Source organism: Spodoptera frugiperda, chromosome 10 (genome assembly GCF_023101765.2).
Source record: "Spodoptera frugiperda isolate SF20-4 chromosome 10, AGI-APGP_CSIRO_Sfru_2.0, whole genome shotgun sequence".
Taxonomy (NCBI): domain Eukaryota; kingdom Metazoa; phylum Arthropoda; class Insecta; order Lepidoptera; family Noctuidae; genus Spodoptera; species Spodoptera frugiperda.
The window spans coordinates 11164068-11176898 of NC_064221.1; the positions used below are offsets into that span (position 1 = coordinate 11164068).

Sequence of the window (12831 nt, forward strand, 5' to 3'; positions counted from 1 at the left end):
TGCATTGGGTAGTGTCCCTACTGTTTTTATCAAAATTTTGATTGGGCTTTGCTATCGAATCAATTTTGTAGTTGTGTATGCTTGCTTATACACAACTACTTAGTACGTATATGCCTTTTGAATAATAAGTTTCCAAGTGCAATAATAAAACAGGATTCTTAATAGAGACTCAGAACATAATTAGTTGTAAAAAACTACAATGATACAATTAGTTATCCATCTATCGACAGTTTACATAAACTAAAAATACTTTATAAAAACTTGTTACCAAAGATGATCCAATAAAAATTAACATGCAAATTATAACATTAAGAATTCAATATAAACTTGACATTTTGTAGAATTTTCTCAAAGCTTTAATAACAGTTGATGAGACAATGAAATTAAACGTTATTTTAATAAGAAATGGATTAAGAAAGCCCGCGGCGGCGGGGCGGGTGTCGAGTCGCACTGTTTAATTCTATCCCCGTAATGAACACGATTCAGAGGCCATGAAGTCCTCCGCCACCGCTTGTACTACATCTACATCGCAGCACAACAAGGTATAACAATCCAGTTTACCATGGTCTCGCTTTGTATGTTCTTTTCGCACATTCAAATGTCAGCTTATACTGGTTTTCAAAGCTTGATGTGTAGTCGAGAATTTGCACGCTTTTATTTAGTGCTTACAAGTTACGAGGTTTAATGAAAATGTCGTTCTTAACTTTGACGAGATGCTGTGGCTTGCTTTTGAAATTTTCTAGCTATTTGTATAACAAAGGAAATATTTTCAATGTAGGTGCCTAAGTAAGATATACTATATACTGTGGTACTTGGGTTAATTGTATAGTAAGCGACATAAAGAGTTATTTCAACAATATTTTATTTTCCTTCTTCGACCCAGCATTTCTTTCACATCCACTCATCATACGATCCATCCATCTTTTTTCAATCGACTTCCATCCTTCCATCCGTCAAAGAACCCTTTTTGCCACACAAAAGCTATAACCAATACACATTTTATTCCATATGACTTACCTCTTACAGTATTGAAAAGTAACGCAACACTCACAAATATTGACAGTCAACGCCATCTAGCGGTAGTTTCCAGAAACATTAAGTATTCTAGTGAGTGGACCTGCCACCAAGTAGCCGGCGGGCATCGCGCGACCGTCGTTAATCAATTACTGGCTTGGCTCGCCGGTTTACTGGCCCCAACTGAATTATACGCTACAATCAAATTACCGGCGATTTCATTTAGAATGTTCGCGTCGCTTCTAACTCTCTCATAAGATACGATGATCCAAGACGACCGGTCTTTTCACTTTAATTGTGGAATTTATGCCAAACTCTGTTTTAGGGGGAGGTAAATAAAGGTCTTTGTTAATTGTATTTAATGGAAGTTGTTTAATTAAACCTTTATTTTACTGTTTCGAATTATTTCCGTTAAATGCCTTAGGTTAATTTATGTTTAAGTTTTAATTTGTTTGATTATAGTTAAGCTACTATAAATATGTAAATGAAATTCTGATAACAACATGACTCGAAAATTTTCAACACATACAAATCATAAAAAAGAACAAAAGAAAAATAATTTGTGGAGAATGTAAGTATGTATTGTATGAATTTACCATTAAAAATACGGAAAAACATTCGAGTTAAAAACGACATAAGTTGACATTATTTCTGAAAAATTAAGACTATACATGTTCATTGGTGCATAAAGTAAATAACTTAAACATTACGATTGTTTCCATTGAAAGAGTTGAGATATCGTTAAAAGTTGTTCAGCGCCATCTGAAACGTGTTGGGGAAAGTAAAAGCTAAGTACATTAGCACCGTTAGCTGTAGATTACGCTACCCGCTCCGAGATGGCGCTAAATAAAATTGCGCTTCAATGGAAGAACGTGTACTTTACTAAAAATGAAACTTTTGGCAACCGTTTGATCTATATTTGTTTACATTAATTAATTTTAACTTGCAACCCTTATTATTCACCGTTATACTTGCAGCAAAACACACAATTAACTTTTATTGAATGTTGTCACTACTGCCTACTAGATGGCGCTGATTAGCAAACAGAAAGTAATCCGTGGTTTACATCTCAATTAAGCTACATACATAAGTATAAACATGCTATAACATACCCAACGCCAAAAAATGTTAGCATGCGAAATATGGTCCTTTAGACCGCAAAAATTCCTTGCGAGAGTATTACATTCATGTCCCAGGGCTGCTATTCAGAATTCTCTTGAAGCAAATCCAATAAGACCTTTCCCAATAGAAAGCGAAGCTTGTGAGGAAACTGGGAGAAAAGGCCAATAGTAAATTAAGTAAAAGGAATACATTCCTAGGATGTTGGAGTGTTTGAAGAGAATCCCTTCACCCGTTCAGTACGAGGCTGCGTTGATTTCCCATGGGGATGGGATCCGAGACGGCATCGCTCGCAGATCCTTCACGATCACTTATTGCACAAGGAGTTACGATGATGGATAGACACGCTGCCGCTACTGCGTGGTTTATATAGACAGACAGATGTTTAGGATAAATCACTGAGAATTTGCGTTAAGAAACGTGCGCTGTAAATGCATTGAGACTTGTTTTAACAATTTAGGTTTCATTAGAAATAGATGCCTTTTACTTTTTAGTAAGTAAAACGCATCGATAACGTTGTGTTGAGTGTAACAATATTTACTTAACGTTGAGTAAATAAATACAAGAATAATTTAATGCAATATGGATGATGACAGGGTATGAAAATTAAAAATCTGTTTAATCCGTCAGTCAGGTAATGAAAAAATAAGATAAGATACTTATTTAAATAAAACGAAAAAAACTAAGTTTAGGAGCGGGAGCGAATACGCCATTACTACGTATAAAATGTATTATTATTATATTATTTCAAATCTATTTATCTCCGGAAGTATTTGTTTCCGTAAAAAAATAAATATACGTGTCTTATGTTTTGAAATAATCTACAAGACGGACATTCAAATAAAAATTACTCATCTACCCTATTGATGGAATATTATCGTTCTATTAAATTGTGTTCAATAGAATGACACAATACATTAACTTTGGCAATGATCGCTACTTCTGTAATTAATGAGGACCGAAACAAAATTAATGAAATCGCTAACAAAACTTTGATGGCTAAGCAGCCAAGTAAACGTTCCCAACAACGAACCAAGATTCACGAGTATCTCACCATTCCAACATTACCCCAAATAAAAATAATCACCTCGTCTACCGAGTTAGATGCCTCAATTTTCTGCGGGTCGTAATTCGATTCCCTGTTTAGGTATTTCTCCGGAGCTATCTGGCCTGATTGATGTGTCGAGGCCGCGGGTTACGACAGCCTTATTATCGGCAGAAGTTGCCCAATGTCGGGCAGTGGGCAATGTTATTGGTGCCCACTTGTATCCTGGCGTTGATGTGTGTTTTATGGCAACGACTGGAGATGCAATCTGACGCGATTGTTGCTGTGATACTAAATGAGGACAATGGGTACATTTGTATTCTTTAGGGTTTGTAACACTGAGTACAATCGATAGCAGTTTCATATTATTTGAGTTTCTTGGTTTGAAATAATACATAGATATGGAACCGACAGAACTGAAATATTGTTTTAGTTTATATAGGTTAGATAGATCTACACAAGTAGAGAAACAGTTTGTCCAATCATACTCGTAAATAGAATTTCTGGAAAAGTAATTTTTATAAACAAGATTGATTGACGCTGCCAACAAGTACGCGATAAAAGTTTTAGTTCTCGTAAAATTATTCAATATCCATAAAATGTTGTAGGCGATAATTTCAGAACAACGGGTGCACTCTATGTGATGCGTGTCCTCTCACTCCTCACTGTACTGGCGATAGGTTTAGACGGGACTGTCACCGCTGAAGATACCAAAGATGTTCCTATCGAAGTACTCAACCTCACTGTGTACGATATACCCAACAAATTAATCGAGTTGTTCAATGGCGACCAAAACAAGAGCAGAATCAAAGATTTGAAAGAAAAACTAAATCACATCAACCATTATGTGATCGACCACAATCTGATCGGAGAAGTCCTAAATAATGTCACGTCAGAGACCAACTTGAATGAAACTAACTTCTACCAGGCACTCATGGATGCGGACCACTTCTCATACTTGACAGCAAACGAATCCAAGAATGTAATCTTGAAGCTGAAGGAAAAGATGACACGGGACGACATACTGAAGATCGTCGCAGAAAAAGCTTCGCGGGAGAAGCTGATGAAGTCGGCCAGGAGAATGATGGAAGATCCCATTCCTCAGCACAACGATGAAGAGATGATGAACGATGTAGTGGACAAACTCATCGCAGAAACTCCGTTTGACAACCATAAGACGAAAGAAAACAAAAGTGTTTATTGGGGTGAATACAATTTCGATTGAGTAATAAATGTATTGATAAGAAAAGTTATCGCTCCATGAAATATTTCAGTGGATTCTGCGTAATATATTTTTATCGGAGTCGCAAAAACAGTTTCACGTTTCATTGGTTCGAATAAAAAATGTCGTTCGTTTCTTTATATTCGCAGATCCTCAAAAGGAGTTGGAAGCGAAGCAGAGCTACCTGCAGAACAAGCGCAGCGGGCGGCGCATCTACCGCGGCGAGCGGACCAACATCAGGAACTTCCCGTTCATGGCGTCCGTGCACCTCATGGGCAGGTTCTGGTGCGGAGCCGTGATATACTGGCAAGACCTGTGCATTACCTCCGCGTCCTGTCTACAGTTGTTAGTATAAAAGTAGATCCCTCATTTAAACTAATTATATCATAATTTCCAGCTCACTTTTAACCAGCTATGTCTCATGTGGAACAGGACTTATCTATTGCTATAGATATCTATCTATCCACAAAGTGTAATCTCGAACATTGTTAACTAAACGAGAACATGTTATCATTAAACTCCATTGATTACTTCCTCAGATTACACAACAATCGCTTCTTCCGCGAGAACCCTCGAATACTGCAAGTGAGGATAGGCAGTAACCACAGCAGGATTGGAGGAGAGATGGTGGATGTCCTTGAGGTGAGTACAAAAAAGAGTTTGGTTCAATATTGACTGCACAGTTGGCGCGGTGGCTAGGCAACTGGCTGCCGTGCAACGTGTCGCGGGTTCGATTCCCGCACGGAACAACTCTTTGTGTGATCCACAGATTGTTGTTCCGGGTCTGGTGTCATGTGTATGTGAACTTGTATGTTTGTAAACGCACCCACGACACAGCAGAAAATCATAAAGTGGGGCAACGTTTAAAAAAAATAGAATTAATGTGATGTTTGTACCAGGTGTACTTCCACCCCGGCTACAACCCGCGGACGTTGAAGTCCAACCTGGCGGTGATCCGGCTGCGGCGGCACATTCGCTTCACGAAGCACGCGGTCACCAAGTACATCGCCATCGACAACCACATCCACGCGCCGCCCCCCACCGCCGCAGTGTTGCTGCTGGGCTGGGGAGTCACCAAGGTTTACATCTCCCATTTTAATATAATTTTTTGATCAGCTTAAATTGGGACAGCTTAACGTGTTCTCTTGAGAGACTAAGCCCACTTGATGCAGATATCAAACGGGGTGTTTTTTAGTCAGTAAGAGTCAACTCCTCTGCCTTAACGTCATTGGATGAAAAACATTGTTATTCAAAGCTGTCTGTCTATACTAAACAGTTTTAAGCACATCTCAAGGTCAATCGTCTTCATCAACCGTCTGAGGTATACGATCACTAACAGTTAGAACATTATCTTCATCATAATTTTTATTATTTCCATCAAACCTTTACTAGTCTACTACTTAATGTCTTATACACTTTATGACACAGCCGTAAGAACTACTACGTAGGGATAATGTTCAATAAAAACAGGCCATCTTGGTTTAATTATAACATTGAATGTGTCTCGGCGACTTTATGTTTGATAGAGACAACATTAGCAGTAAACTCCCAGTGATGGCGGCTACTGTTGTGATTTGTGCGGTTATGGAAGTATAATAAGTTCATCGTTCAGCAAACGCTACTTGTTGCGCTATGGTAGAATTTAGAAGAACATTTGTTAAAGTTTGCTTTATTCCTAGTAACAAGTTATTTCACACAATTCTCTGAATTTCTCCTCGACTCCGCCGATTTAACCAAGCGCAGTTAACAGAGAGAAACTATGCATTTTTGTTTTAATTTACAGATATCGCAGAAGTTGTCGTACGAGCCGATATTCTTGCAGAAGAAAGTGTTGCCGGTGTATCCAAATGCTTTCTGCAAAGAGGTCTATGGGGAGTAAGTAATATGTTTACATTTTATATATCGTCAAATGTATGTTGTACTAAACGAATTGAAAAATACGGCATACTCTCATGAACTATTCGAAAAGCTATCAACGAGGTAGTTTCAAGTGACACCGCGACTTCTGATCTAATTACGTCATTACTTATTGGTCAGTAAATAAGCTTCAAGTTTGCCCCATTGTTATTGCTATGTAAGTGTATGGTAATCTGTAACAACATCGTGAGTAGTGTATTTGTTAAATCTATTATTTATTTTTTACTATTTCATTCATGTGTTATGTTTAATAAGCTGTTGTTAGTTGTTCTTAATGAAATAATATTTTGTTGCAGTAAGTTCATACCAGAGAATATGTTTGTTTGTTTGAACTGGCTACATCTCCGGAACTACTAGTCCGATTAGAATAATTCTTTTTGAATTGATAGCGCATTTATCGGCAGGAAGGTATGATAGGCTATAATAGACATCACGCTACTATCAATGTAGAACATGTAGCTAGAGCTTTTTGAGAGTAAAACCGCAGACGGATTATTTAAGCTCAGTGTATGATATAAATGACTGAGACAAAGTAAATGTCATAGGCCAAGTCATTATCGAGCACCATATGCTGATATATTCTATTAATGATGTTCCAGCACGATGCTGGTGGGCCGGCGATCCTGGACGGGCGACTGGTGGGCGTCATATCGTTCGGCCCCACTGTCTGCGGGTTCGCTGACGCCCCCACTGTCTTCACCACCGTCGGCGCCTTCACCGACTGGATAGAAACCATCAATGAGACTGTAAGTATTGTCTATAGCTCTATTGCTATTCTTCTTGCCTTGTCTCAGGACACTTAGTGTCGATATCAAGAAAGAAGGAAGACATTCCTACTTACTTTATCTAACGTAATCTTGGCACAAATTAATTTCTCGCACAATAGACACTAACTCAACTTTGCTTTAGCGATAGCTTAGAATCAAGTTGAATTCACCTTCATATCCACCTTCATATCCACCAGGGATATTCTGTTTCCCAATAATTTTATCATTAAACTTTCAGATGCATGAATACTACACCGGCCCGGCCCGCACCACGACCACGACCAAGTCTCCCCTCAACCAGTTCCTCGCGACGTACAGGCTCGCCCAGGGGCGGCCGCAGACTTCATACGTGCCTGCGATCACGTCTGCTCCGGAGTCAGGGGAGGTGACGGACGCACCACCAGCTATCGACCTACTCCGGCAGCGCCACAACACTGCCAGGGAGCAGACTGTACCAGTCACTCACCACGCACTCCGAGAGAGGGACGACTCTGATGGAGGCTGGAGTATTGATTTGACCCTTTAAATACATAATTCTGTTTTTATTTACATGGCGATTTCAATATCAAGTGTAACGTCCAGTGCGTTTGTTTTGACGGAGTAAAATCTTCTAATGACTTCTCCCGCCTGGACGAGGCGAGAGGGAGTTTCACACTGTTACAGAATAAAAACCAACCCATTCCTACTCCTGCTTTTTGAGCCGGAGCTCAGGTAGGGCCCCATCTGCAGTGGTCTGATGGCTCTTTGAGCTCTGGAAGGCTCCGTACACACGGGTCTGGTTCAGGCCCGTGTTTACGGTGGCCTGAGATGATCTCGCAAAAGACAGATATTTAAACTAATTGAAACCCATTTAAAGCCACTTAATGATTTAAAAATAGCACGCAGAATCAGCCAAACACAAACAAATAAAACCGCCATTATTTTTTACAAGCCGCGTTTGGAACCTCCAATAAGTATTACATGTTACTGTAGCACGTTACGCGGCGCGCTCACGTAGCGGCTGGTTATTGTAACAGCGGCCATAAACACGTGCATGTTGCGGGACGCGGCCGCCAGATGGCGCCACAGTTCGTTATTGCGCCTTTATGGAGCGCGACACGTGACGGAAACTGGGAACCTGCCGCTGTTGTATGTGTTTTTTTAAGGTAGGATAATTGTTTTAGTGTTGGTTTTGAATCTGTTTATGGCAGAGCTCTTGTGGGAGCTATGTACCTATAATTCTGTTCCTAGCCACAGATTTTTTTAGAGGTTTGGCGACAAATGCGTTTTATCTGATAGTAAATAATGAACGCCACCATTTGACACCCGCTACTATAGAGGAGTTACAAGAGTTGCTGGCTTTTGAGGCCTTCAATCTCACTCTCATAGATAGTGCAAGCGTTGTTTAAGCCGAGTTTTTGTAAAGCCGGTCGTAATATCACTGATGTGAAAACCGTTAGTATTACTATCAGCTCATTAACGTTGACTTCTACAAACTTCTCGCCTACAACAGCAATAGAGTCCCAATATCCTTGTAGAAGGTATAAACGTTAGCATTTACAAACAGGAGACAAAATGTATCCAGTAAATCCTGGTCTAATATACCGCGGTCGCGATGTATGGTACCATTACCGCGGCACCCGGCACCCACTCTGTGGCACTATTTGTTACTGTAGTACAGACAACTGCACATCAACCTATACAAAACCAGTATAAACTGACCTTCGAATGTGCGGAAAGATCATACAAAGCGAGGTCATGATAAACTGGTGTTGTATAGATCGACGTGCAACCGTGTCTACTTCAAATGACACTCTTTATTTTTGAGAAGTGTCTGACAGTTTAGGGACCTCTAGGATGTCATTAGTTAGGACACAATTAAACCACTGACAGACACATTAGTCACGGGTTATGTCAGCATTTGTAGGTTCACTGAAATACCATAAACTGTTTTAGACTTGAAAAATTATCTAAAACACAAAATAGATGTCAACATGACGTTCTTTTGGAATAACTACATAGTTAAGTCGTCAAGACGTCAAGACTATTTACATACATATGTAAATAGTCTTGATTCGACAATAAACAAGAGAATCGATGAGTCAAAAGATTTAATTACCATTTGTCATCTCCAAATCCTTCTCTCTCTGTCTCTCTCTCTCTCTTTCGCTCTACCTGTCTCTCTCTCTCTCTCTAAATAAATCAATTAAATAGAACTTAACTCACATCGCTTAACAATTAATAAAAATAAAATAAAGACAAAATCCTCCACCGAGCTATCCACAGCAGATTAAAGTTCAAAATAATCAGTGTTGCCATAAAAAACAAGGAGAACGTCCAGTGTTGCCATGTCAAAGGACAGATTGTTGTATGTTTATTCAATAGCAGCGTGCCCGTCGGTGCACGGGATCGAGTCACAGTGGGGGCAAGTTTTAATATACGGGACAAAGTTCGGAGCGACATGAATTGTGATGAAACAACGTGGTCCGTGCTTGCACATTTTGTATGCATCGGCAAATTTAATTAAAAATAAGTCATCGGAAAATAGTTTCAAAATTGATTAAATGTTAAGGAAAAGTGCACGCTTTCCGCATATCCATTGATTGTGTATAAATCTTTAAGGAACAGTAAGTAAAGATCCCTAAGAAAAGGAGGATCCTCCGACCAGGCCATGTGAACATGCCTGGCGGGCTTTCTACCCCACTGTTGTTCGTTTGGATTTGTTATCCATGTTTATTCGCATGTAAACTTGAAATATGCGATGTAGTATTTACGACGTCATCTGTTGATTTGTAAGTCGATTGTCTATGTATGACTTATGTCATCTGTCACTTGTCACATGTCGCCACAATTATTTGGGAATCAAAAACACTTCCTTTTTCATACAATTTCAACTAAAAGGAAAACTACATTATAGACAAACACACAAAACAAAGAAAAACCTACCTTACACCTGACATATGCCTCTAGAAAGCCCTACAAAAGGCACGAAGGACCTCACTTGTTAAGCAGCTCGCGTATTGAGGAACAAATGCTCTTGTTTGACGAATTATTTGTTCCAGCCTGTGTATAATGGAATTGGTCAGCAAACCGCCTGTATGGGGAGACAACGTGACTCACAACCATAATGAAGTAGTCAGGTACCCTCAACAAACCAGTATAAACTGACCTTTGAATGCGAGGAAAGATCATACAAAGCGAGACCATGATAAACTGGTATTGTATAGGTCGATATGTAGCTATGTACAACGACCAGCAAGTTAACCTACACCAATCTGTAATTTTTTTCACTGGATTTTCGACTTTGGTTCAAAACGATAAAGTTGAAAATCGATTAAAGATTAAACAGAAAGGAGTAGGTTACTTGACCTGCTAGGCACAGTATATTGATGTCAGCAGCACTATGTGTATAGTAAATCAAAGGTTGGCACGAAATGCGATGGCCCGTGTATTCGCGCGGCCATATTTGTTCCAGTTCAGCCTTTGTTGCGAATATTAATAAAGCTATTTCAAATGGATTTGTGTTCGTATGATTGAATTTGTTGGGTTAGCTAAAACTTTGTTAGGGGACCTAGGTTGTGGTGTGGAATATTTTAAAACTCGTTCTAAAACTCAATTATTTAATTCAATGTTTTGAATAAAGAGCTTATATCTCTCCAATTTTCTCTTTGCATCAGTCACAGCGAGGTAACATCAACATCCTTTAAACTTACTATAACTTAACAGTGATCTCCAAATATCTTCCCCAGTGATGACTTTAAATGCAGTAAAGAAAGCTAGTTATACTATCAAACGGATCACCTGATGGTAAGCCATCATCGCCGCTCATTCACACCCGAAACACCAGTAGCGTTAGTAGTGCGTTGCCGACCTTTAGGGGGTTAGGAATTTAAGGGTTGTTGGGGAATCAGGGATTGGGAAAATTGGGAAGGGGGGTAATTGGGCCTTCGGCAACCTCATTAACCTCTCACTCACACAACGGTCTTACAAAAATGCTATAAATACTTAGAACAGATATTTTACTTCGTGTGCTATAATATAATAAAACACCAATACTTTTATTACCCCTACTGTGATCACATTGTGACCAAGGCCCAAGGTCGCGAGGGTCGCAGGGTCCAAGCGAGCTGGAATCCACTTACATGCGACACAATATCAGATTTTGTAAATATCTTCCGATATTGGATCGTAGACGTTTGTTTAAATAAGTATCCGACGAGTATATTGTCGGTGCTGGGAATATTTCCAATATGCAGTTATGTCTAGTTTCATGTCGATGTAATACGGACACTTTTGAGTCAAACGATTTAACTTTTCAAAGGGTTATTGGGAACTAGCTTCTGCAAGCGACATCGCCCACGTTCCGTGGCATAAAAAGTAGCCTTGTGTTATTCCAGATCATAGTGTATCCCTGTTCAAAATTTCATCTTAATTGATTCAGTCGTTTTAATGTAAATGGGTAATAACATAATCATACACACAAACACATACTATTATTATGATATCGATGGTTGAAAGGCTAATTGATCTAAGCGATTTTTTTTGCGATATTAATTTATATACATACTTGGAATTACCGATTTTTTCTCCATCGAATGATATATATAACTCAGTATTGCAGACAAAATATGTATTAGATCATTTAGCTTTTCAACCGTCGATATGATTATTCCTCTCAAATCCACTATTTTTATTTTAAATACTTATTGTGAACATTATCAATATTTTTTTACAACTATTTATAGTTCAATCCATTGATTGTGTTATTAGTTGTATAACAGAGACCTTTTTGTTTCACAATCCCTTTCTGTCTTAGAAGCATTCATCTTCTTTCTTTATTCGCGTGGAAATCGTTCGTCTGTAGTGTTAGTGTGCTACGTACAAACTTTTTGTACCTAATGTATTCGTTTCTTGTAAGTATTGTTCATTCGCATCACGTCACACATCCATCTTAGCATTCTCATCTCTTTTCTCGTCCCAGCGTCGCGGCACAGCCTCATAAATTCCAATAAAACTAATATTCTAATAGCTAAAATATTTTTACTAAGAAACTTCAAAACGAATGTCTCAGAATAATAATTTCTTTATTCGAGTTAATATTTCAATATAATAATCGTTTCGGTGTGACAGTCAGCGGCAATAATTTTATTGTAAAGCGCACTGTTCCTTTGTCGCTATTGGTTAATTTCTAATGTCGGCTGTCTATCACACCGTACAAGTATAATAGCGAGCTCATAAATATTTCTTGCATGAAGACTTTAGTGAAACATGTTATAGCGTGAAGTTTAAAACAATGACCAGTTTCATGCCGTTACTCTGCCAAGTTTCAGTTTTATGAGTAAAACTTCAGGCAGCTGAAACTTTTACACTTCATTGGTTTTTAATTTGTGATACAAGCCAAGAATGTAGAATGAACCACGTAACTCTAACTTGAGATCGTATGTGTGCCTTCTTGTAACTAAAATATTGCCCTTTTTTATATTTGATGGGTCCATGTTTGGCTGCTATCTCGTCCTATGGTAAGTAATGATGCGGCCTACGATGGAGCACGTCTGCCTATAAGCAACCTATTCACTCGGGCTTTGAAGATTACCAGGATTACCTATAAACCTATCAGGAAACACAGGTTTCTTGCGTTATAAATAAACATGTAATCATACCTTTCATTACCTAGGATATTAATACAAAATCGTGTTAAAGCCTCACAATACTTCACCTGACCCATCCAACCTGCTTGCTCTTTATTAAACTCTATTTCCTAGCCTAGT

The 12831-nt window shown here is 38.8% G+C and overlaps 1 protein-coding gene across 1 annotated transcript; it reads left to right on the forward strand.

The window, feature by feature from the left end:
- Nucleotides 1–3760: 3760 nt before the first annotated feature.
- Nucleotides 3761–7633, forward strand: LOC118277078 (transmembrane protease serine 9-like). The gene is given in 8 exon segments (XM_050696159.1): nucleotides 3761–4383; nucleotides 4550–4745; nucleotides 4940–5042; nucleotides 5300–5479; nucleotides 6184–6275; nucleotides 6614–6638; nucleotides 6863–7063; nucleotides 7323–7633. Coding segments are annotated over 8 exon segments (1647 nt in total). The 5' UTR covers nucleotides 3761–3821; the 3' UTR covers nucleotides 7611–7633.
- The last annotated feature ends 5198 nt before the right edge of the window (nucleotides 7634–12831 follow it).